Source organism: Lepisosteus oculatus, chromosome 3, assembly GCF_040954835.1.
Source record: "Lepisosteus oculatus isolate fLepOcu1 chromosome 3, fLepOcu1.hap2, whole genome shotgun sequence".
NCBI classification, from domain to species: Eukaryota; Metazoa; Chordata; class Actinopteri; order Semionotiformes; family Lepisosteidae; genus Lepisosteus; species Lepisosteus oculatus.
This window is the reverse complement of record NC_090698.1, coordinates 19274993-19301205: the sequence shown is the minus strand read 5'-3', so window position 1 is coordinate 19301205 and position 26213 is coordinate 19274993. Positions and strand designations below refer to the sequence as shown.

The window sequence follows — 26213 nt, the reverse complement described above, 5'->3', positions numbered from 1 at the left end:
TCACTGTAATGCAACTTTGTACTACAATACAAGAACTCAGTGACCTTACGTTTTTCACAGGAATGCTTTACAGTATACTCGGCACCTCCACATATTCTGAGGAATTTAAGTTACAGCTTTAGTTTTCAGAGATTTTGCAGACATTCATGTCATGACCAAATAAGATATCCTGGATAAAATCTGGATCTTTTATTCAGCAACACCTTGCCTTTCATTATATTTAATGTATTAATGTATTTATTCATCTCATTTTTATTATTTTTTAAAAAATAAAAGGAAATGCATACTATTTCTGTGATTTTATGTCTTGTTGAAAGTCTTTAACTGTAGAATGTAGTATGATTATCACTACCAAACCTGAAAGAAAATATGCTATAATTATCCATGTATTGATTTGTTGATTTTCCCAATATTTTTATCAGTTTCATTCCAGTAGCCTGGTCATAAACATAAGGTATTGGACTGAATTGCAGCTTTGTTAAAATGTAATTATCACAAATCAAGAGGTCCCTATTCATGAACCAACTGCTTTAGTTTAACATTTAACTCTAAATCTATTTAGTGTCAATAAATGTGCTATTGTGATTATTGCATTTTTGCTCGGATATTAGCCCTACAGCCAAGTTGAAAGTGAGTATGCATTCATTAGTTAGCAAAGAGTATTTTGTCACTTGTGTCTGGTATGTTTGATGCCCAAAGGTAAAAGTCTTACGCAGTTAGGTGTGTTTCAGTCTAGACATTTGAGAGACACATCAAGTTAGACAGGCAGGCAGACTGGGTTGGTCTTTGGCCCGTTTTCATATGGCTTCAGTAAAATATAAAGAATTGTACACCCAATATACTAAATGTGATTTGAATTAATTAGTATAGTTATCAAATCATGATAAACATGGAAAGGATAGTTTTCCATTGTATGGAATTAAATGGCTATCATATGAGACATATCAGATCTTTCCTACATAAAAAGTGTGTTAATCCAGTGTTTTTCTTCCCGTTTTTATTTCTTTCTAAAAGGCTGTAAAAACGACATGCCAAAAGATGTGGCTTTGGATATGCAGGAGTTTGGTCTGGCAAATTTAATTGTGTAGGCTGGCAAATGACATGAACATTTTTACAATAGGATGTGGGATGTGGGATATTCAAAGGAAAAATACAGGAAGTTGAGGGTTAGGCTTTTATATTATCACTTTATTGCCCATATACAATTTCTTGTATTAGGAATTTGTCTTTTCACATACCCCAACTTGCTCTCCATGAGACACATAGACAGGCAGAGAAGCTTGGGGTCAAAGCACAGGGTCAGCCATTTATACAGCACTCCAAGACAGTTGGGGCTTAAGGGCCTTGCTCAGGGGCCCAACAGAGTAGGATTCCTCTGCCAGCTGTGGGATACAAACCAGCAACTTTTCAGCCACAGGCGCATATCCTTAGCCACAGAGCCACCGCACCGCCCTAATGAAGGTTAAAGAAAGATCACATACAGTCGGAAAAATAGTCTATAGTTTTGATCTTGATTAAGAAATTAATCACAGACATATTAGTATGCTATTCATCTCAATGCCATTTTAGTCTACTTGTTATGCATTTGGTTGAAACACATGAATGATTTGTTTTGCCGTTTAAAAAGAAGGCACTTAATTTTGAGAGACACCTCATGTTAGACAGGCAGGCAGACTGGGTATTACAAATCCAAAAATGTAATGGCTTCCTGAGATGTACCAAATGTACCAAATGGCCATTTCTAATTTATCGTCTTTATTTCATTCTAGACATATGAAGATGATTACAGGGAAAAGAAGGAACCCAATGGGAATCTAGTTCCTAGAGTGGTTTTGAGACAGAGGCAGTTGCAGGTTTTTGGAGTAGTGTAAAAAATTAGTTTTAGGGCAACTTATTTTCTATTGAAGTCTGAATATGAAGTTAAATTAAGCACTTTGGACCAGAGGGTTGTGGGTTCAGATCCTAGATGGGACCACTGATGTTGCATGGTAGAGCAAGGTATTTTGTCCAGATGGCTCCAGCAAACCTACTTACTGTATATAAATTGGTATCAAAATTCTATATGTGGATTTATCAAAAAAGCAATTATAATTAATTCCAGTGGCACACCCTGGAATGTTAATCTAATTTATACGTGGTTTTAGGTGCACAACATTGAGTTTTCTAGCTCTAATAATCCAGGTCTGTTGTCACCTGTATTATCTGAACTGGAAATGAAAACTGGCAGCACTACGTCTGTAAAATAGGTGACGCAAACAAAGTATTCATTCTCCGAACAAAATAATATATGGCAAGCCTCAACTAAGACTGCCAAGAATCATAAATATTTTCTGCTTTGCCCATTACCCATTTCTTTATTACTTTGATCTCTAAAATCATAATGTAAAAAGGATCCTGATTCATTTCCGCTGTAATTTGGCAAATAAACCTGAATAACATCTTTTTGTAGGACAAGTTGTAAGTGGGATAGGGTAGTTTAGAAGGCTGGAAAAGTTCATAAGTTATTAACATATTGGGATATCTGCAATGTGATTTGCATGCCTTGATTATTGTCTCAAACAGGAAAAATATCATGCAGACATATACCCACCATTTTTCAAACTGGTTTATCCTATTCACGGTTGTGAGGGAGCCAGAGCTTATCTTGGAAAATAACAGGTGCAAGGCAGGACACACCCTGGAAAAGATGCCAGTTCCATCGCAGGGTTCACATAAACAGGTACAGAGTATTACACACAGGTACTGTAGAAAAAACAGAAATTATAAACACAAAATGGGAAACAATGAGCTTAAGCATCTGTTAACACATCATTTAAATTCTCTAGCCAGCAAAGGGAAGCAATAAAAAATAAAAACAAATTGTTAGGATACTCTATATACTGTGGTTAAAAGTGTTTAAATAAATTGATTTTATGTTAAAAGTGTACAATGCACTTTCAATATCTCACTTAAAATATTGTCTACAATTTTGGTCACCATTATAAAATAGTTTGACTAATTATTTGCATAATTAACAGTTGAGTTACCATTCTTTCTATGTCTTTGTTATTTGAATAACTGTTTATGGTCAGGGATTGATACACTATCAATCACAAACAGAAAATCTGGGTTTACTGTTGACCAAGACTCAGACTAAGGTGTGCATAGATTATAGCTTTGTGAACATAATTACCACCTCAGCCTGAATTTGGGGTTGCTTCTAAGCAGGTTAATAAAAGTGTTACCATTTTAAAAGAAATGTCTTTCATGTCATCTTGTCTATTGTGAGCAACAGATATATGCCAAGATTTGGGATGCCAGACATTATACTATACTGTAGAAAATATGAGATCTTTAATATCTTCACGTTAGAATGAGAAAGTAAAGTGCAAAGTATAACATTCACAGTAGTTAAACCAGAGCAAAAGACAAGCAATTGAAATGTTCTGCACGTTTAGCCTTGCAAAACACAACAAGGGCTATTGCTCAACACGCTTATTGAAAAAAGAAGGACTAATCTGTGACTGTGGGCAGACAGCCTCAAATACTGTACACAGTTTTTGATAAACTGCATTTACACTTACTTCAAAATCCATTGTATAGATAATATCGAGCACTTTATTCTGAGTCTTGCGCACTGTTCAAATATATCATGTTCCTTTGCTTATAAAGATAATTGAGCTATTCAAACACCTGTCGTGAGTAAAGACACATAATGGGGCTATGAAATTTGTTGTATTTACAAATGGGACCATAGAGAGTACGTTCTTATAAAACAAGACATTAATCATCAGCAGGTGCTATATTACAGTAGCTCAATGTATCAGCTGCTGTCCCCTGCAATGTTCTGTATATTGTCTGTTCCCTGTACACTGTAGTAGCTGTTCTCTGTAGTACCGCATGTACAGCAAGTGTTCCAAGTTTTGTTATCCCAGTATGCAGTCTTCATAGTGAAGCTGTGAACCCTTTTGCCTGTCACTGAGGTATAAAGAAGAAAATGAGAATCACATTGTGCCTATCTGGAATAGTTTGTACTTCATCTGCCTTTTGCTAACTATGGACTGAGGATTTGGAGGTCTCCAGAGCTACTTCTGATTTGTTTGGTAGAACTTGCTTGAATAGATCCAAATATCTGTACACCTTTACCAGAGTGAAAGAAAGTTTAAAAATATAAGGCTATGGTGTAGCTGGGAATGTCTTCCATCTTTTATATATGTTCACAATATACAGTATAAATGTTTGAATTGTGTAGGAATAATCTCACTCAAACAAAATTAACAACTCCATGTTCTTTTGAATGTTCTATTATACTATTAGTATTATAGAGCACAGTGTTTAAGATGTAACTATTTTTTTCTTTCTTTTGGAGGTTGCATGTACGTACGTACTAGTGATATTTGAAACAAAATAATTAAGATGGTCAATGGTCAACCACTATTACCATTTGGTCAGTTGGAAGACACTGTTACTGTATATATTTAGAAATACTAAGACATTTCGACAATACTGTATTGAAGAAGAAGGACACAATATTGTAAGTACCTACTTTATCCCTATAAGAGTAACAGAGCTCTCTCTCACACAAGATACGCTTTCTACATTCCCAGCAAACAGGCTTTCCTGGCTATGCACCCCAGTTTCCCTCTTATCGGAGAACTGGCACAGCCTAAACCTGTGCCTCACATTCACTTGTCATGACCACACCACAAACATGCAGTAACACGCCTTTGCTCTCACATTCCCAGCAATTATACACTCCATACAACAACATCAACAATGAACAGTTTCTGTCAAATTCCAGCTGGGACTGGGATTCTCCAGGAGGCAATCAAGAATTGGATGAGGGCCACCAGGGCTTGGGTTAGGGTTAATCGGTCAGGGATAATTAGGTGTAGGTGAAAAGGCAACATCTGTGACAGGTTTGCGGGGGTTTCAGTGAGAAACGCAGTTCTCCCCCACTCAGCCCTCACTCTTGTGAGTGGCACTGTCGAGTTTGGAGCATGCAGCATATGAATGGCTTGACGTGTCATCATCAGAGTTTCATCATCAGGGAAACTCTTTTACCTTGTGGAGTTACAAGAGTCACTGCTGGGAAACATAAGGAAACAACTGCCTATTGCAAAAATTTGTAAGTGGGTAAATTGAAAAAAAAGTGAGACAAAAATCAACAAATACTTTCTCGTTTACAATATTACTCCTCAGGCCACACGCATATTCTAAAATGTATCAGTTCAATCAAAACTAATGTGAAATTAAGGCTGGACAGACATGCACTATACAGTATGAATTAGCCCATTTAGAATCCTCTGTTTAGATGTCAAGTAAGAATGAAGTTTCTTTCTATATAGTACATCACTGTATGTAATGACATATCTTTTGGTATTTTCACTGTTTAAGCAGTTCTATGGTGAAAATAAAAAGAAAAATATGGATTTACCATATTCTGTATAAAAGTATAATGGGAATTTTGCATCTGTTGCTTGCAGGGAAAGCATTAAACTGTGGCCCTGTATTGAAACAAGTGGCTAGAAAATGAAAGGATAGATATTGAGAATTCAAAAAAATATAGCTTCAGAGGAATCCTACTCCGTTGGGCCCCTGAGCAAGGCCCTTAACCCTAACTGCTCCAGGGGAGCCGTATAAATGGCTGACCCTGCACTGACCCCAAGCTTCTCTCTCCCTGTCTGTGTGTCTGTGTGTCTCATGGAGAGCAAGCTGGGGTATGTGAAAAAGACAAATTCCTAATACAAGAAATTGTATATGGTCAATAAAGAGATCTTATCTTATCTTATCTTATCTTATCTTATCTTATCTTATCTTATCTTATCTTATCTTATCTTAGTCATCACAGGGCTCTGCAAATTAAAATATTTGATCATGTTCTGTGAACTCTCCCTTTTCTATTTCTGTTTTATGTAAAAAAGATGTTAAGATTAAATTCAAGAACATATTCACAAAACTTACATATCACTGGCACATTTGTCTGAAGAATAATAAGAACTATATGAGACTCATTCTTTACCAAGCTCTTCTGAAACTAAACTGACATATACACGTTTTGGTTGATAGCTGTGCTACATGCCACTAGAGGTCAGTATATACTTTTTATAAAATCTATGATTCAATTGCACACCCCCATTTTTATTTGAATGTTAAAATAAAGAACTGAATTACTCACTAATGAAACCCTTATCTGGTTCTGCAGTAGTAAGCCACCACACCTAATCCTTAGACCATGTGTTTATACTTATGGTTGTATGTTTATTGTCATCGTTTTAAACACTAAAATTCCTTGCTGTAAATGTTTATTCTGTAAGCGGATCACGGGCAATTGAGATTCCACGTATTTGATAAAGATAAAGTTAGTGATACTTCCCTTTACGTGTTTTTGGTGCTGCTGTGAAAGGCAAACAGAACCTGAATTTGCTGGATGTCAATTCAGAGTAACAAAACAAAAAACAAAGCGTTACCATGCTGATACGTGAAATGAATTATTTGGGGCCAAGCAGAACAGCAAGTGCCTGTCCCATGTGAACCCTGTCTCTGTTTTCACTAACGTCAGTACCTGACAACACAACAGATTTCATTCAACACTCAGTCGGATTGATTTCCCACCCCAGGCTAACCTCCTTACCTTTTCTTCTCCTTGGAGTTTTTGTGTACAGCACAAAGCACAGGCAATAAGATCTTCCAATAATGTTTTATTGGCAGTAATGCTAATAAGGCATACTGTTCAGCTGAATGAGTTATTTATGACTGAAACTAGCACTCATTGAACAACAAATGTATGGAAGTCTTTGTTGGTTCTTTTCATCATGTCAGTATTAAATACATTACCTACTGTACCTAACATATGACTTGGAATTACTGCCTGCATAACTCACACTGATTATTAAACATTTAGAACTGAAAAACCAAATACTGATATACTGAAATACTTTTTTTCTGTAAGAAAGAGCCTTAAGCAGCACATAAAATAGTTACTTTTACCTCTGTCTTTCATTCTGTTATTGGAATTAACTTCAGAAATGCAAAGCGGACAGAATTTAGTTAATAATAATAATTAATAATTGCTTACACTTATATAGCGCTTTTCTGGACATTCCACTCAAAGCGCTTTACAGGTAATGGGGACTCCCCTCCACCACCACCAATGTGCAGCATCCACCTGGATGATGCGATGGCAGCCATAGTGCGCCAGAACGCTCACCACACATCAGCTATCAGTGGGGAGGAGAGCAGAGTAATGAAGCCAATTCATAGAGGGGGATTATTAGGAGACCATGATTGGTAAGAACCAATGGGAAATTCGGCCAGGACGCCGGGGTAACACCCCTACTCTTTTCGAGAAACGCCCTGGGATTTTTAATGACCACAGAGAGTCAGGACCTCGGTTTTATGTCTCATCTGAAGGACGGCGCCTGTTTACAGTATAGTGTCCCCGTCAATATACTGGGGCATAAGGACCCACATGGACCGCAGGGTGAGCGCCCCCTGCTGGCCCCACTAACACCTCTTCCAGCAGCAACCTAGTTGACCTCATTAATAAAATCTAGCATTGTTCTTTCAATCATATGAAGGATAACTAATCAATATATATTTTTGATCCTTAAGAAATCTATTTGTTTCACTTGTTTTCTTTAGTAAAATGTTTTTTCTACTTTTTTTCAGGAAATTATAAAAATCTAACAGAAAAATAAAAAGCCTTATTTGTTTTGTAAAAACAAACGAATAATGATTAAAAAGAAAATCTCTCATACACACTGTGTGATAAACGTGTACAGAAGGTATTTATTTGCATTATCTGCATTTGTACTATTTGATCTTAGTCTACCTCCAGTCACTTTAGGCATGAGGTGAGCAAAGCTCTGCTAAGCATGTTACAATTTTTTTCTGTGTCGTTCTGTCCAGCTTTTAATGTATTTTCCATGACAGTTGTTCTTGAACTGAAGCTGCAGAGGATCCCCAAACACCTGGAAACATCTTACATGGGGTAAGCAGTGGGCCAAACTTACAACTTTGGCCCACTTGACACCTGAAGAAGGCTCCACGGCCGAAACGTTGTGTTCTCTTTCTTCTTTTTTTCAGCATGGAATAAACCTATTACTTGTTCCTTTGCAGCCTACGCATGCTGACGCAGCTACCCACCTGAACTACAAACTTACAACTGACTACTTACAGTAGGTTTTCTCTTTAGTGCAACATTAGTTACACAGTGCAGTACAGTGTAGTTTATTTTTTCCAGTTATCATCAGCAGAATTACCTGGTCTGTTCACTTTTGTTACATTTCCAATTGAGAAAAATGTAGCTTCAAAAATGAGCCAGAAGAGTTTGACAGAAGTGTCTTCTGGGGCTCTTCACATTTTTTTTGTTAAGGGGTTTGACAAAAGCGAGCCAGAACAACAATAATCTAAATCTTTTCTTTTAAATCCATACCTCCTGCCTTTGAGCTCCTTGAGTACCTCCTGACCTCTGCCAAGGATTGTGTTTAGGGGTCCTTTAATGCCAGGTGAATCATATGCAGTAGGCTCCACAAACATTAGACTTTCTAAAGTGCACTTGAGAGGAGTGGAGGGTTTTTATCAATATGAAAATCTACAACAGAACAAAGACAAAGAGTTGTCTGTAACTATCCATTCTTAGTTGAAAGAAACAAATCCCTTTACAGTGCAAATACTTTTTTAAAACAATGTATATTTTAATCCACCACACCCTTTTAGTAGCTGGTTTATTGGCAACCAAATATCTTTTTAGCAACTGCAAATACGTTAAAATAACAGACTATATTTATTACAGTGACAGGAAAAATGGAAATAAACAGGTTTGTCCCACTCATTGCACCTGGAATCACCTCCTTCTGCCCAGTTTATCCATAGATCCTGCTTGACAGGTTGTAAATACCTACAAAAGCAGCTGCGAAGAAATTGGAATTAGTCACATACCTTTGTCTGCCCACAGGCTTGGTCTACTCGGGAAGGGACTGGCTCACACTTCAGGAGTGTATTCTACAAACAGGATTCAGCCCATTCCTGACTTAAGGCAATGACTTACTACAAGGCGTTTCTGCTTCTGTCTTTTTTAGGTGAGTTTTACTAAATCTTTTTTTAATACCATTTTCAAAAAAATCAGAGAACAATGTTTCTTTCGTGTGCTAAAAAGATTGGTGCTGGTGTTAATCATTAAAACCATTTAGTGGTGTGAGGTTTGTAATGTTAATATTACAGGTATTCATTTTTGTGCTCAACATACTTCTTTACTTTATGTGAAGTTGAATTTCAGAGAATTAAAATAAATATGCTTAAAGCATTTTGATGTTTATAGAGAGCGTGACACTGGAATTAAAAGAAATGTGAGATGTCTGTCTCCCTTGTTAATGCAAATATCTCCACACACAGGCAATGTATCTCACACTGAGATGGTGTGAACAATTTTCACACATACATGTGTATTTGTTACACAATGTGTTAAAATAACATAATAAATTCTAATCAGTTTTTAAATTTTATAATATATTTTGTGTAGACACCAGTTTTTATTTTATAACTCAATGAAAGCATGTCCTCTTATGTACTCTAATTTTAAATTACAAATGGAATAAGATTGTCTTTATTACTTCCTACGAAAACTAATTTAAAAATTAAATGACTGGTTTTGATCTATAAAAAATCTAAAATGACATATTGTGTTTTAGTGATGAAGTAGTTCAGGTGGTTGCTGCATCAGCATGCATAGGCTGCAAAGGAACAAGTAATAGGTTTATTCCATGCTGGAAAGAGAAGAAAGAAAACACAACGTTTCGGCTGTGGAGCCTTCTTCAGGTGTGGCTACACCCCATGTGGTGGCAGTTGAACTGATTAAAACAGGCACAGCATGGTAGGATGAAGGAGTATCCCGTAGCACCTCATAGACACAAGGAGCAAAAGAGAGTCTGAGATACAGAAAAGAGAAAAACACAATCTCTCTCAGAACCTCAGATGTGCTCAGGCCATTGTTATCAAACATGTCACCAAGAATATGGTCATCAGGTGTGGAAGTATGGAACAAACCTTCCAGCCACTTTGCTGAAGCCGATGCCCACAGGCCTTTTTTTTTTCAAGAAATACAGTACTGTAGCTGTGTGAGATCCCGTAGATGAATTAGCTGCTAGTCACCAAAGGGGGCTCGATGGGCCAAAAGGCCTCCTCTCACTTGTACAGTATCTACTCTTATGTTCTTATGAAGATGAACAGTTCTTATTGACCAGGGTGGATACAGTAGGTAAAGGACTAAAAAGTTGACAAGTGAAATTTATGTCCTAGAGTTAACCCATGTCTCAAGCACTCTTAACTGAAAGGTCCAATGATAATTCTTAAAATTTGATAAAATAAAACTGTTATGATGGAATTGATTTGTTCTAGGTGCATTGGTGAGAGTGAAATGGGAGTTCTGTCAATGCAGCAGATTTTCAGTTCTGAATAGATTGCACAGCTTCCTTTGACTTCTTCAAAGTTAAAGCATCTAGACGTTCAACCTGTTTGATAGTTAAGAAAGGACATTTTCGCAAGTTGTAGAATTTCTTGATTATGCTCAAATCTGTACCACCTTATGAATTCTACATAGATATGATCAAAAGTCTCAGAAATGTCAAGGCTTACAGAGTACAACATTATTATTGCCTTTGTTTTAGTCCCAGTTTAACTTGGGCATTCTGTGTGTTTTGCCTGGTATTTAGCATTCTGTTCTAACACTTTTTAATAGTTTTTATACTAGCTTTTCTGAGTTGCCTCATGTCTAGCTTTGCTCTGTAGAAATTTAGGATTTTGTTTTGTTTGCAGATGAAGAAGGGCAGTTTCTAACTGAGCAGTCTGTATTCTGCATTTCATTCTTATTCAGATTAGATGCAAAAGTAATATAGCAGCCCCTCATAACACTTTCACTAGCCTCTCTTAAACAATAAGGATTGTTTAAGCCTCTCTTAAATACTTGGGATTATTACCTGTAGAAAATCCTTCAAACCCTCAAAGAGATATAGTAAGAAGGCTTCTGAAGCGATTCTTGATTGTAAGTTCAATGAGACCCCGGTAATCAATACAGGGTATCAGGATCCCGTCCTTTTTTTCAACAACAAAAAAAAACAGTGGAAGCAGGAGAGGTGGAGGGGCGTATAAAACCAGATTTTAATGAGTCCTGGATGTATTGTTCCAAGGCTTTCGGATTCTGTTCTGGAGAGTGGATATATGCGTCTTTTAGGAGGTAAAGTTCCCAGTAACAAGTCTATGGCACAATCGTAGGAGTGGTGTGGAGGAAGAGAAAGTGCCTCTTGTTTACTAAAAGCTTGCTGCAGGTCTATGTAGGTTGGTGGAATCTTGGGTGATTCTACCTGTGAAATGTGGGCGACTGAATGTTTCTGAGGCAGACAGCAGCACTGTCCCCTTGATAATAACTCGTTCTGCGACCAGGAGAAGTGCAGGTTGTGTTTCTGCAACCAGGGAAAGCCTAAGAGCAGGGGCTGTGAGGGAGAGTGTAGGAGAAGTAGCCGGATTTCTTCTGAGTGTGTAGCGCCAATTTGGAGACAAACCGGAATTCTCTGCCACTGAATAGATAGGGGGAAGCCGTCCAGAGACTAAATGCGGATGGGAGGTGTTACAGGGTTACAGGGATATCCCAGGATTCGGCAAGGGAAGAGTCTACGAAGTTCTTGACCTTTGCCCCAGGAAAGAATAGCAGGGAGAAACAACCTGGAAGTAGGATGTGAGAGTGAAATGTTTCTGACCTTGGACGTGGTAGTAAGTGATTGCAGAGATGGCTTGGAACGTATTGCTGGACAGGTAGCGCAAAGATGGCCGAGAGCACCATCTTTAGAGACAGCGTCCCTCCCATCGACGTTTATCCTTTTCTTTGTAGGTAAGTTGAGAGTGTGGGGCTGAATTCGAGGAGATTCCAGCTGGGTTTGCTGGTGTTCCGCTTTATGCTCCTGTATATGGTAATCCAGCTCCTGCTCTTATAATATGTACCGCACTTAGGAAATAAATCCTTCCAAAGATTGGCTGATGAGAGGTAGCAGCATCAGGTGGTCCTTCAGCTCCTCAGACAACTCTCTGCAAAAATGAAAAATTAGGGCTTCATCATTCCATGAGGACTAAAAGCCAGGGTTAGAAATTCTTGTAGTAGTCTTGGAGGATTATATTTCCTTGATGCAGGGTTGATGGGTGGGTGGCCACCAGGCGATCGGTGCTGGCTTGGCCAAAACCGGTTTTAGCGAGAAGTGCAGCTCCCCAGTCCATAGCTTACCCTGTCAGGAGCGAAACAACAAAAGCTATCTTTTCCTTTGAGGAGGTGAAGTGCTCATAATGGAGTTGAAAGGTAATCCAGCACTGAGCCAGAAAACCTCGGCATGTTGCGGGATTCCCATCAAACTTATACGGGTTGGGCAGAGGAGGTGATCTGGAGGGCGCAGGTGGGGAAACATCAAACTGAGAAGGGGGAATGGAAGAGGATCTGGACACATTGTCAGCGAGTTGCTGGATCATGGAGTGAAGTTGAACCAGGGCGTTTGAATGTTGTGCCAAAACGGAGTAAATAGCATTGTAGCCCGCAGGATCCATGTGTGCGTATTTTGTTAGCAATAGCTGATTGCGAAAAGGTGGTAGGATCCAAGGTAAGATTGAACAGATTAAACAGAGGTTTTATTGAGTGGAGCTGGGTTTACTTATCTAAAACGCGTAGTCAATATTCATGGTCGAGGTCAAGCATGGGTCGAAAAGCCAGTTGGAGAGGACAAGGATTTCACAGACGTACAAATTGAGGCGAAGGTAGCTCAGTGAGGGTTAACTCAATACTGAGCACGGGACTGCAGGTGACTACCACTTAAGTAGTGATTGTCAGGAGTGTAGGTGCAGGACGAGGCTCGTGGTTGGGTATTTAGGCTGTGCATCGGCGTTTGTGAAAAGTAGCATGGGCTTGTGTCTGATAAGTGAGATCCATGACAGCATTGCTGCCTTACAGCTCTGGGGCTCTGGGTTCAGTTCCTGGAGTGCTATTTGCATGGGGTTTGTATATTCTTTCCGTGATCATGTAGGTTTCCCCCAGGTTCTCTGGTTTCCTCTAACAGTCCAAAGACATACTGGTAGGGTAACTGCCTTCTGGGAAAACTGGCCCCTGTGTGACTGGGTGTGTTTGTGTCAGTGTGTGCCCTGCAAGGGACTGGCATTCTTTCCAGGCAGTCTCCTGTCCTGCTTGCCAAGGCTCTGGCTCCTTTGTGACCCTAAACTGGATAAAGAGGTTAAATGAAAACAGAAAAGTCCTGTGGCTTTTGATGGCCAGACCATTCAGAATAATAACACTCTGGCCAGGTAGGCTAATGATGGCCATCTCAAGACCTCAAAATTTAGTTGTTCAATTTGTCTTCCCAAACCATTTTTTAAGCCATTATTCAGGAAAAACTGCTGGAGTGTGGGTCAACTGGACATCACTAATGTGGAGTTTCTTCTTATGGTTTTGAAATTAGTACTTTTTTCTTTGGACATCAAATTGAAATAGCAAAAATATCAAGATTACCAGATGTTTCATTAATAAATAAGGCAGAAGCACACAATGTTTACACACAAATGAAAGTATTTTCTAACTGCACTGCGTAGCCTGCATATACTGTAAATATACACAGCATATTTGTACTGCAGTTTTTTTTTTACCATTGACCTTTCAGAATAATAAACAGAGGTATTCTGCAGAACACATATTTTGAAATTTCACTGCAACCACTAGTAACAAATGAGGTTTAAAGGCACTGATTTGAAACTCAGGGCATCCGTTTTGCAAACCTGAATCACATGAATCAAATACTTTTTTTTAATTTAAGAAATTCATTGTCCAGTTTGCTTTGTCTTGAGAAATGTTTTCTTTCCATGATATTTTGACATGGTTTTTGAACATTTTCATAATGTCATTTTGCAATCACATTAATAAATGCTCACAGACGGTTGATTTTTGACTAAGTAATCAATGAGCTTTATTTTTCCAAGTCTTTCAATTGTTATATTGATGACAGACAAAAGTGTGCAAGGGACCATGGCACAAGTGTCCTGCAATATGAAGAAAACAGTAGTAGAAGCTGTTCTATAAATAATTATGGAACCATGACAATATCATTTAACTGTGAAATTATTAGTGCTCATGGGATATTCGCTGCTCCTGTTACAATCTTCTTACAGTTCAAATAACTCTCCTATCCTTTCTTCTTCAGCAAATCTGGTTTGTGTGCGTTTTGGAATCCTGACCCCTTCAAGTTTTCTCTGTACATCAGCCTGTCCAGATTCCACATACTGTCAAATATTGCTCTCAACTAAACAAATTCTATGCACGCACAGCAACCACAGACATATAAGAATTCTTGTAGGTTTTACAGGGTCTTCTCAATTAATAACGGACTAAAATCTAGGTGCTTTTCAATTAAACTGAACAAAATCTAGACAATCAGGAAATATTCTTCTATCCAAATAACTGTTCCAATTAGGCAATTAAAATCCTATCGTTAATAAGAACCCTAGGATCACACCAACACAACTCTAATGTATATTTCTTCATAGGACCTAATCTCACCCACTTCTTTTATATCTACAGCATGTACACTATATACATATCTTGCCTTCTGGACTTCCCTGGGACACTTGCAGCAGCTCCCTACTGTTGAGGAGGGGTGAGGGATGGTTGGTTAGCCTTGGGTTTATGGTCAGGCTCCAATTCTCACGATTAGGCAACTTACACCAAATAACCTCTAATACATTCTACCCTCTATTGCATTCATTAGGATCTAACCAGACTAGTGAGACTGAGTTTATTGAGCACTGTAATAAAAACAAATAGGACTTTGATTGAGGGCAGAGAACTTTAGGTGTTAGGCTGCTGGATTTACCAGTCATTTTTTACATCCCTCAGCATTTTCTAGATCCTTGTTAAATTTTGTCCTCTTTCACCAGCTAACTGACTGGCACCAAAGTAACTGCAACATAATTAATTCAATATAAGATCACAACCAATAACCTAAAAAAATTAAACACACAGAGGTTGATTGGGGGATGCATTTATAGTTTTAAAATGTAAAGAGTAAATGTTGGCTTGCAGTGAGGTAGTTTAAAACATTCACAGACACTGACTTAAGGTAAAATGATTTGAGAATTAATGTCTCATTAGGAAATGTTTACCATTATAGCAAGAATGAGTGGTTTTGAAGAGTTAAATCCTGTCAACAATTAACATAGCAATCAGCCTTACATGGTGCAACACGTATGATGTGAGTTACTGTATGTATGGCAGGGTTGTTCATCCTGGTTATGCAATGAGCTGACCAGTGGCTTCTGTGGTATAGTTTACTTTTACTACTAATGATCACAAGCTGTATTTCATAAACCATGGTACGTCTTTTATGCCCGAAGCTATGAAACATGCAAAGAATGTAAAAAAATAGCTAAACTAACCTCAACTTGGAAACTCATTTCCGTCATGATATACATTTGTGAATGATTACAGGCTCTGAATCAGAAGCAGTGAAAAGGTATTAGCACAGCAAAGCCCTCATCATCCTTCTACATATGTTTGCATCTGAAGCTGAACAGGAGCTTTCGGTATAAGAAAAACCACAAAGAAAAGATGCACTTATGAAATAGTTTGAGGTTAGTCATGCATTGTTCTTAGGAAATGCCATTTGTTATTTGGAATGCAGGTCAATTAACACAGATAGCTTCCCAATTACAGTTTAACTAGCTAGTTTGTTGGCCAATACAAAGTCTGAGGCATATGCAGGGGATGTAAAATTATACAGAACACAGGATGTTTACATAGAGTAATCTCCAACCTCCCGCAATCTTATTTGCACGTACAATTGTTACCACCTCTTTTTCATATTGACTTCAACACGCTTTTAGATAATACAGTGCTTGGATCCAAGATACAAGTAAAGGCTAATTTTATGCTGCAAAACAGAAAAAAAATTTAAAACATTGTTTTGGAGGTTAAGTCTTCTTCTGGTGTGAAGAAGACTTAACAGACAAAACATGTCTTTTCTTTCCTTCAGCTTTCCAGCATGGAGTTACCCTTTACTCATTCCTCTGTTCACATCTGAAGCTCCCCTCTTGATTCCAACATGAAATTGAACAATTAAAATTAATCTTTAGGTTACAATTGAGTACTAAAATTAAACACACCAGCAAATACAGTATATTAGAATTAGAATATTTACAGATATATGATGTGGCATACTGTACAAGATAAAATCACAGACTGTTATCTTAAAGAAAATCTATTTTGGAACTTAACATTCTGCAGTATAGCAATACTGCTACTAATATTTCTCACATTAAGAAAAAATAAAATAATCTTCCAATAAATAAATGAACAAGGCTGTATACTCAGTTACAATCTAAAACTTTTAGATTAACTTGTGGTTAAATAAATGGAGGCAAGTGATTTCAAAATAACTCCAAATTGACAAGTGCTAACATGACATTTGCTCATCTTGCTGTGGAAAAGTATGCATACAATACTTTTTTAAAACATTATTCTCTGAAGCTTCTGTGAGAAAGTAAAGGTTTTTAAAGCAGGACACCTCACTGAAGTCCTTCCTCTGGACACATGTACTGTACCATTCTCCTAAATGCTGGCTTAACAGTATAGCTATTTCCTTTGCTGGGGAGTAACATTACTAACCACTTTGTGATTCCTCTAAATTCTGAAAGTTACTTGTCTGGTTACTTGCATGGTGTCTCACACAAAAAAAATCAGGTAGCACTTTATTAGAAAAAAGGGGCTGGGACAGATGCCAGTGGAAATCCATTATTTTATTTATCCATCCATTTTCTAACCACTTCTTCCAGTACAGGGTCGCAGAGGAGCCAGAACCCTTCCTGGCAAGCAGTAGGTGCGAGGCAGGATACACCGTGGATGGGAAGCCAGTCCATTACAGGGTAGATACACAAACACACACGCGCGCACACCAGGGCCAATTTTCCCAGAAGCCAAATAACCTACCAATATGTTTTTGGACTGTGAAGGAAACTAGAGCACTTGGAAGGAACCAATACACAACACAAATATGGATAGAACATACTGTACAAACCAGAGTTATTTAACCAAAGTGATAGTACTGCTTGCCAGTATGGGAAGGTTAATGTTACCTCTCATAGCTTTAATAATTAACAGGGGTCTCATCTAGATCTCCTTTGGTCATGGCTTGGCCTCTGTACTAATGCTGATCTTCACATTTTCATAGAGATACTAATGAGCCATCCCCTCACGCCCTGTTTTTCAAATTCAGCGTAAGGTGCAGTCCGATTCTTTTTGTCTCTCAGAATGCTTTCTAGAACATCCTTTTTCTCCTAGGTTACAAAACATATTTCCCAAATTGCCACACATTTTATTCACACAAAGCACAGTGTTCCTCATTCAAGGTCAGTTAGTGTTTATAGTATTGCTAGTTATAAAATTGTTCTTTTAGGTAATAATGCATTTGCCTATGGGGCTGACACTGTGACAGTGGGACAGTTTATAATCCATACTGTCACTTGTGTTTTAGGCATTTAGTATGCCTCAATATTTAGTTTCAGAAAAAAACTCATTCAGGTTCCCACACAATCACTCACATCTTTTCTACAAGATGTATTTCAACACCTTTAAATGAGTACAATCAGAATGGAAAGTAAGACCTGCCAAGAAAAAACCTTGCAAAACAGGAAATAACTATTCAACATTTTTGTTGCTTTAGAAATTGATCAAAAATTGTTTTTTTTGTGTTTGTTTTGTGCACATTTATTCCAGAGGCATGTTTTCCCTTGAATTGTAAAACTCCTTTTTGGGTGTATAAACATGTTTGTAATCTTTCTTAATCCTCCTTGCCACTGAAATGCATTTTTAACCACATACAGTATGATGAATTATCATTATGAGATGTTTTAAAAATAAGTTTAATCTGAGAGGATAATAGTGTTACAAACTGGTTTGTCAGTTTTATGTACCTTGGAATTTCTTTAAGCATTTAAATTATACTCATTATTAACCCTTCTAAGATCTTAAAAATAGAAGGTAGGGTACATGTACAGTATTTCATTTTAGAATTCATAAGATAATGGAAATAATGTGATTTTTTTAATTAGAGTTTGCTTTAGGAGCTCAAGTTGAAGAAATATATACATATATATTGAAGATATTATATATTGAACAAATATATGTGTAAAAACTGGTATGATCCAATGAAAAATATTATTTTACACTATCATTAATTTTTGTTTCAAATGTTACTGAGGGCATTTGATTAGTTTGGGAATTTTTCTAATACTAATTCATGAAGCTTCAATATTCCACTTAGACTTTATGCATTCAAGTCCATCACAGTGGGAAGCAGTGGTATCAGAAAGTAAGTTCAGCAATAGAATCAAAAGCATTTTTTTTTCCGATACTGACATGTTCAGGCTTTGGAAATATTTTTATCTCTTTGAGCATACTTCTATAATAACATGAAGGATGTGTAATATGAGAGAACTACAGAATTTCTGATTAAGCATATTTTTTTCTAATACTGAGTTCCAGGGTGTGTGTGCTGTGTCCCAACTTGCTTTTTCAATTACAGTATGTACAGTACAAAGTATTTACAGCCTATTTAAAAATTCTTTATACAGTAGTTGATCCTTTGGTAGAGGACAGCCTGAACCAAAAATGCACGCCTTTATGTTTCATTTCGTATATCTGACCTTAGTTGCCTTTGTGCTCCAGATGTTTACCATAATTATCCCAGTTTTGCATTTAATGGTTCGCTAAACAAAAAGGTTCAGTCCAAGACTACACACCTTTCAAAACTATTTACTGCACTATGTGAATTGAAGAATCTGGCAAGAGCATGTCTCAGTGGGTTGACATAATCTTTTTTTTATAACTGCTGGAGCTGTTTCGTATTTTTTTTCAGAGCAATAACAGTTCAATTCCTGCAGGTGTCATAACATGATGGTTTTAGGTTAGCTACTATATGTAAAAATATTATTTACAAAGAGACGTTTGTTGGAGTGCAATGTTACAGTGTGGTGATAAATAAAGAGAACACTCCAATCTTTGCTATGGATTTTTCTTGATTAACTGCTGTTAGCGCATTTAGCCTAAGTCTTCTGCATATTTTAATAGATCAAAGAGTGAATCGTGAATCACCTCTGAACTGTTATTGGTTGTTTTTCCAAGAGTGTAAATGACTCTTACCATGCTCTTTATACTGGTGTGAGGCTGTTGGTTTTTTTCTCAGTGGGTGGGGGAATCTGGCAGGAACTGTTATAGTTTACTATACTGGAGATACAGGTTCAACTTTGATTGAATTTTATTCGACCTTGCCAAGAGTCAAATTGCTGTTATTCACTAGATGATTTTTGCCTATTAGCAATAGGTGTGTGTAAGTATTCATCCTCAGCTGTCTTCTATTCACTAATCACCAGTACCACCAATCTGTTGCAGTAACAGTATTTTGCAATATTGCATAGTTTTAAGAACAAGATTTTATTTTATGCTCAGTGAGCATGCTACATAACCCTCATATTGGGACAGCATCAGAGTCCCAAATAATACTAGGGTGTGTCAGGTGCTTAAGAAGAAATGTTCTATGATTTATTATTATTATGTATTTGGCTGGAACCATTATCAAAGGTAAATTAAAAGGGATGAAATAAGCAAAGTATCAACCATTATGTCCATTAAGATATGGTTTAAAAATGGTTTATGTTTGTATCTGTATTGGGAAGAAACACAAAATTCCACACTAATAAATACTTACAAAATCTTAAATTTTAGAAACTAGCATTATCTTAGAATTGATGGAAAACAAATGTGAGTGATTGTGTGCTTTAGCAATGGTTTCTATGCACATTCAAATATTTTATCTACAGTATGTTCATCTTTTAAATAACATTGCCTGTTCCCTGCTACTAGGTCTGCAACTCCTGCAACATGTCCAAAGTACGACTCCATCTCCATTGTGCGGCCCTGGACAGGTGGAGTGTTCTACATTAGGTAACAATATGTGCATTTTTCTCAGTTTCTCAGCATATACACATTTACCATTTGCTGAATCAGTAAGGACTGTGCTTGTAATAAATGCTCTATACTCCAGATCCTCTAGAAAATGGTAACATTCATCCATTATGTAAAGACTCTACTTTCACAGAAAACATTTTACACATCATTTATAATTAGGAGCAGTTTTGTGAGTGGAAGGGAGGGAAGGGAGGGAAGAGTTGAGGTGCCATAAAATAAATCACTCACCAATGAACAGAGCAGCAAAGATAATATGGAAAACAAACCTTTACAGTCTCAGTAGTGTTCATTTTAGTGTCAGTTTCACACAGAAAGACAGATAGGCATTAAAAGTCTTTGTTCTATGCAGTTCCCAGCAGTTTCCAGTTTCTCTTGTTATGTAAGTGTGACTGTAACACCTTGTATCCTTGTCTACACCTATCCCAGGATAGGCATCTTTTGCCATATAGTGTATGGTTTGATTATATGTACTAAAAGTTTGATACAAAGTAAAAACATAATGTATAGGGCAACAAGTGAGATTCAAAGAATGAAAAGCCTGCACAATAATGTTTGTGCAATTAGTAAAAATAAAAAAAAAGGTTTAGGATAAAAATAAAATTATTTCATAATGATAATATCACAATGAAATAAAAATAGTAATTTGTAAATTTCCTTGCAGAGCTGAATCATTTTTGTGAGCCCTTGCAGTATAGCCAGAAAGTGGTCATTCACTGGCTTCTAATCTGCTGAGCTAGACGTTGTAAATTACCCTTTTTTTCACAATATTCTATTTCAATTTCTCCCCAGTTTCTGTGCCACAGTCTTATGAGACCCCACAAATAGCACAAGTGAAAATACAAAAATGTGATGCAGACATGGACAAGTACTGCTTTCACGGAGAATGCATTTTTTTGGTGGACCTAAATGAACACCACTGCAGGTGAGATGAATACTGGCATTCAGGCACTGTGGCACTGAACTGTGAGCCTTGATGGATGTTGGCTTTCCTTCTTTAACTTCAGTCATGGCTCTAGCAACTGTACTAGGATTAATTTGGTAAGATTGGAACTGTGGGAACAGAGATGGAGTCTTGCTATTTAGCCATTCTTAATTCAGTGGTAATTATAAGATTTTAACATAGAATTGAAAAAGGGAGCCAAAATATTTCTCTGTACTTTGCTGCATCCTATTTCCTTCTATCTTCACAAGGCTTTAAGATCCTGATGCAGTAAAGCTTCCCCATAGTATGATGCTGCCACCACCATGCTTCACAATAAGGATGGTGTTCTGAGGATGATGTTCACTGTTATGCTTGCACCAAACATAGCAACAATGAGCCCAAAAACATTAGTCAATTTGGGTTTAGTCAGACCATAGAATCTTCTTCCACTTTGTCTCAGAGTTCCACATGCCTTCTGGTAAAGTGTAGTTGAGATTTAATGTGAGCTTTATGTCACTCTCCCATGAAGCCCAAATTTGTTAGGCATCCAGGCAATTGTCATATGCACAGTTTCTCACATCTCAGCTATGAATGACTGTAATTTCTTTAGAGACCTTTCGATTGCCCCCCTGACTAGTGCACTTTTTGCCTGTTAACTCGGTTTTTGAGGACACCCTGTTCTTCACAGTTTTACAGTTGTGCCATATTTTCTACATTTGTTTATAACAGACTTTACTGTGCTTTGAGGGATATGAAATGCCTTAGAGATCTTCTAGTACTGTACCCTTCCCGTAATTGGTGCTTTTTAATAACCCTGTCCCAGATTACTTTGAAACTTTCTTTGTCTTTGTGATGTAGGTTTTGTTGAAAGCAATCAACTGTGAGACCTCCCACAGATAAAGGCATATTTATCCAGACCTCATATGAACCACCTAATTGCACACAAGTGGACTCCATTTAATAACAAATTATGTGACTTCTAAAGGCATTTTTTTTGCACCAGAGCCTGTTTAGGTGTGTGTCACAGCAAAATACTTATTCAATCACTTATTTTCTTTTTTATATTTATAATTTATTTAGGAGGATCTCTAGAATTTAGTTTTCACTTTGACATTATAGAGTGTTTTATGTGAGTCAATGGCAACAATCCCTCACAGATACTGTACTGTACATTGTGATTTTATATTTAAACAAAGTAAAATGTGGAAAAGTCCAAGGAGAAGAAATCATTTTGATAGCCACTGTACCATGTTGCCCATCGTTTCATTTACATACATTGATTTAGGCAACAGATTGATCCCTTAAAATTATTAAATCCCTTATTTTGGTCATAAATAACCAAATTCATCACTGGAAAGGGTACTTTAGTTACTGTACATACTGTACGAATGTAACTGAGTTTTATTATGAGATGGAAATCTAAGTAAATGTTGCACTTGACTGAATACCTTAAAATACTTCACACACCATCAGTGATTATAGTATGTATTGTATATATAATACTAAATCCATTTAAAAGAAGGCTCCATAGCCAATTTTTTTTAAAATCTATTCCCTTTGTTCATGTATTTCTCAGGTGTGAGAAGGGCTTCACTGGGTCTAGATGTGCTCACATTGAGCTTGTGAGCAAGCCGTTGAATAAAGAATACATCCTTCTCACCGTGGTGTGCGTGGGGTTGCTGCTCATCGCTTTAGCAGGAACATTATACTTCTTCTACAAGTGGTATGAAAAAAATACTTTTCTTTAACTGCAGCCAGTCCTCAAGAATTACAGAAGTTTTAGTTGTAAACCGTCCTTTCTGTTTTGTGAACTGAAATAATAATAACAAAACAAATTAACTTTATTCATTAAAGAATGTATTTTGCATGTGCAACACTGATTTCCAAGAACTACAACATGAACCAGCAGGCTTTTTACTGTTTTTAATTTTCTGTTTAACATATATGTACCCACATGCTTTGCGTTAGGGTACAGTATACAGTACATAAGTAGGAAAGCCTCTGGACTCATGACTGAGTGGTTATGGGCTGGAGTCCCTGCTGCAGACACAGCTGTTGTACCTGCGGTGAGGTACAGTACTTTACCCCACCTGCTCCAGTCCACCCAGCTGTATAAGTGGGGACCAGAATACTGTAGCTGTGCGGTGATCACTGTGATGGACCAGCATCCTATCTGGTGAGGGGTGGAATGCTCTCAGTTTGTTTAATGTTATTGTGGCGAGGATGAGCTCTGGCCCAATGAGCCACTGTGCTTTGGTTTACCTTGTTTACTCTCTGTGCCTTTCAGTTAAAACATTGCTGTCTCTGCCTTGTCTTATGTGAACTGGCTGGCGACAGCTTTAACAGGATTCAGCAAAATGAGGAGTAGGCTTTACAAGATTGTGGCATAGGTTTTGTTTGATATGAACTTGTTCATTTCATTTCTGACACAGGATATTTTGCCCAAAATACTTGTATATTACAGTATCATTCTATACTACTGGTAATGACATTTGTGGTGCTTTTTTGGCAGGTACAAAAAGAATAAGTGCACTTCACGAGAGAAAAAATACCAAGAAGTACAACTTGCATGAAGGAAGATCTGTTAAAAGAATGTAACTGTGGAATCAAATGTTATGACATCAGTCAAGCCTGTGAAATATATTGGCCCCAGTGCTCTTGTGATGAAGACTTATTGTATTTACCCTCTACTAATGTGTAGAGGGTATTTGTTTGATAAGCATATATGTGGTCTTTAGTGTATAGCTGTATTCATTCTTTTGCATTAGTTAGTGTGATTATTGGGATAATGCAAAACAGTATTTCTTAATATGGTAGCACTAATGACAATAACAGTTACTGTTGGTGTTCATATTATACATAGTTGCAGCAGTAGTATGAAAAAATGCATCAATGTAGTGTCAGTGTTAAGCAGTTTTTGTCTGAAATGTTGTGAAAAGAAAATGAACATGATTGTGTTACTAATAATCCTTTGGCATATTTTTATTTAAGCCTAGTGTATACTCTATGTCAAAACTACCAACAGTAGTATACACGTAAGCTAAGAATTATTAGCTTTTGTGTTAGGATTCTTTTTCACACTGATAAAAAATTGAAACTTTCTAAAGTAAGCAACTTCTTTGTAAGCTCTTTTACTGCTGATCTTAAGATAGCACTGCATGTTCAATTGTTCTTCTGCACTCACATGACCTGCAAATACAGGCATCACGTGTGCTACATTATGCCTTGCTTCATCGCAAAATAGGCCTTCAAAATGTCTCTTTAAAACCCTTTGCCGCCTTTGAAGCGAATACCTGCCTGTAATTAGAAAACCAGCAAAGGACAGAGTTTAGAAGCACACCCATCTTCCACCTGACGTAAAGAACATGGGAAGCAGTTAGCATTTCTGAACACATTTCACTATTCTGAACACAGGAAGTAGGTTCAGATTACTCATTGATTTCAAATGAAAGTTGAGGTTTTATTGAGTAGGTGCAGCAGTGCTTTCTTCCTTCTGTTGACACACGACCTTACATGAACTGGGAACTGTTGCTCCCTATTGGCAGTATTTTCTTTGTTGCCCTTATCCAAATAGTATTGTTAAGTTCATTTAATGACATTTTTAGCACCACTGTTAACAGTTTAGGTCCACCATATTTAAAGCTTTCAGTTTCAAAATAATAAAAAAATAACATCATATCTCATGAAACAAAGCAGACAGAGAGATACTGTAACTGTGTTCAAATCTTTCAAGATTTTGTCTGCTTCTATAACAACTATCAAAAATAATTATCCTTTTGTATAATCTTGATGAAGCCACAGCTAAGAGCATATCTGCTAGGTAAATTGAACTTCTTGACAAAAGGTGTTCAATCCTGGGGTGTAACCCTTTTTTATACATATAAAATTAGATTCAACGCCAACAAAAGTAAAGGGCAGTGGAAATGGAAAAATTGGAAACTGAAATTAATGAACCAGAGAGGATCCAAGAGCAGCCATGCTGCTCCTATAAAAAGTTAAAAGTAAATAAAAGTGTAGAATAATCACATATTAAAAACAGTTCTAGAAATCCCCCAGCATAAAAAGACAATAAGGTATTAAGACCTTACTCTTCCAATAAATAATTTTCTGCTTAAGATATAAAACATGTATATGTAACAATAATATGTAACTATTTTAAATGAAATAAAATGCTATATTTAATGTAATTTTGTACAGAATTTAATCATATCCGGACCCTTACCCTGCACTGTTACAGTTCAGCAATGAGCATCTCTGGAGTTAAAGTTGTGGGGATTATTGAATGCAATATCCATGATGTGGTAGTTTTCAAACATGAATCAGTTATGTATGCTTTTGGAACTGTGTGCAAATATTATTTTTTTATAATACAGTTATCTGAAATGTGCCATAGAAAGTTTTACAATTTTCTGAAAATATGCTTGTGATTTTATTTTAACATTGCTTGTTGCTGATATTGTAAAAAAAAACTGTCAAAAAATATTTTTACATTTCAATTTTTATATTCAGTCAAGCTTAAAGCATTGTTATTTTTCCTTTATTTTATTTATTTTATTCCATCAATGTTTTTAGCCAAATAAAATCTCCTACCATCTGCTAGTACTGTTTTACTGCAGTCCAGTGGAGGGCACTATCAACTTATTTAAAGACTTCTACATTGTAAGCTGTGTTTACAGTTCAGATATATGGTACATGGCTTTAACTCAACTTTTCTTACAGTTTTCTGCAATCAAAGGCAATTCTGGAGAGCAGAAATTTAAGTTTTATAATAATAACACGAACGATTAATGGACTCTTTTTGTCACTGGCAATACAATGCATTGTTCCTATCCTTTGTGGAAACAATACAAGTCTGTTTTAAACTGTGGGAACAATTGTGTTGTTTGCTGAAGGAAAAGGAATTACTGAACAATCGACAGTCCATAGATCTTATATTTAATGAAGATGTTAAATCCACCAGAAAGAAAAGGCAATTATTAAATTCAACTTGGAATCAACCTTTTCTGTAATTTGACTCCTCCCTGCAAGTAGACAATGAAGTACTGTATGAGTACCCTTTTTGCACCACATAGAAGGATGTGCTTAAATCAGCTCATCAGTAATATGAGTATTAATACAGTACATTACCATGGGATCCATACAGCCTTTTCTCTTGGTCATCATTTTGAATGACAGAAAGGATCGATATTTTATAAAACATCTTCTCTGCAATGTATAAAACAGAACACAACAAGGAACATATTCAGACATATACACAAAACTATCCAAACAATA

At 36.9% G+C, this 26213-nt stretch overlaps 1 protein-coding gene and 1 long non-coding RNA gene across 2 annotated transcripts; one reads left to right on the top strand and one right to left on the bottom strand.

Annotated features, from left to right (window-relative positions):
* Positions 1-1136: 1136 nt before the first annotated feature.
* On the bottom strand, positions 1137-8495 carry LOC138237844 (uncharacterized). Its single transcript, XR_011189154.1, has 3 exons — positions 8417-8495; positions 2591-2742; positions 1137-1452 (listed from the first exon to the last, which is right to left on the bottom strand). It is a non-coding gene; the product is annotated as an uncharacterized lncRNA (long non-coding RNA).
* Positions 8496-8928: 433 nt separating this feature from the next.
* LOC102685644 (proepiregulin) lies at positions 8929-25970 on the top strand. Its single transcript, XM_015339054.2, has 5 exons — positions 8929-9062; positions 19913-19993; positions 20807-20939; positions 22516-22662; positions 23452-25970. Exons 1-5 carry the CDS (start codon positions 9023-9025, stop codon positions 23510-23512), a joined length of 462 nt encoding a protein of 153 aa, XP_015194540.1. The 5' UTR covers positions 8929-9022; the 3' UTR covers positions 23513-25970.
* The last annotated feature ends 243 nt before the right edge of the window (positions 25971-26213 follow it).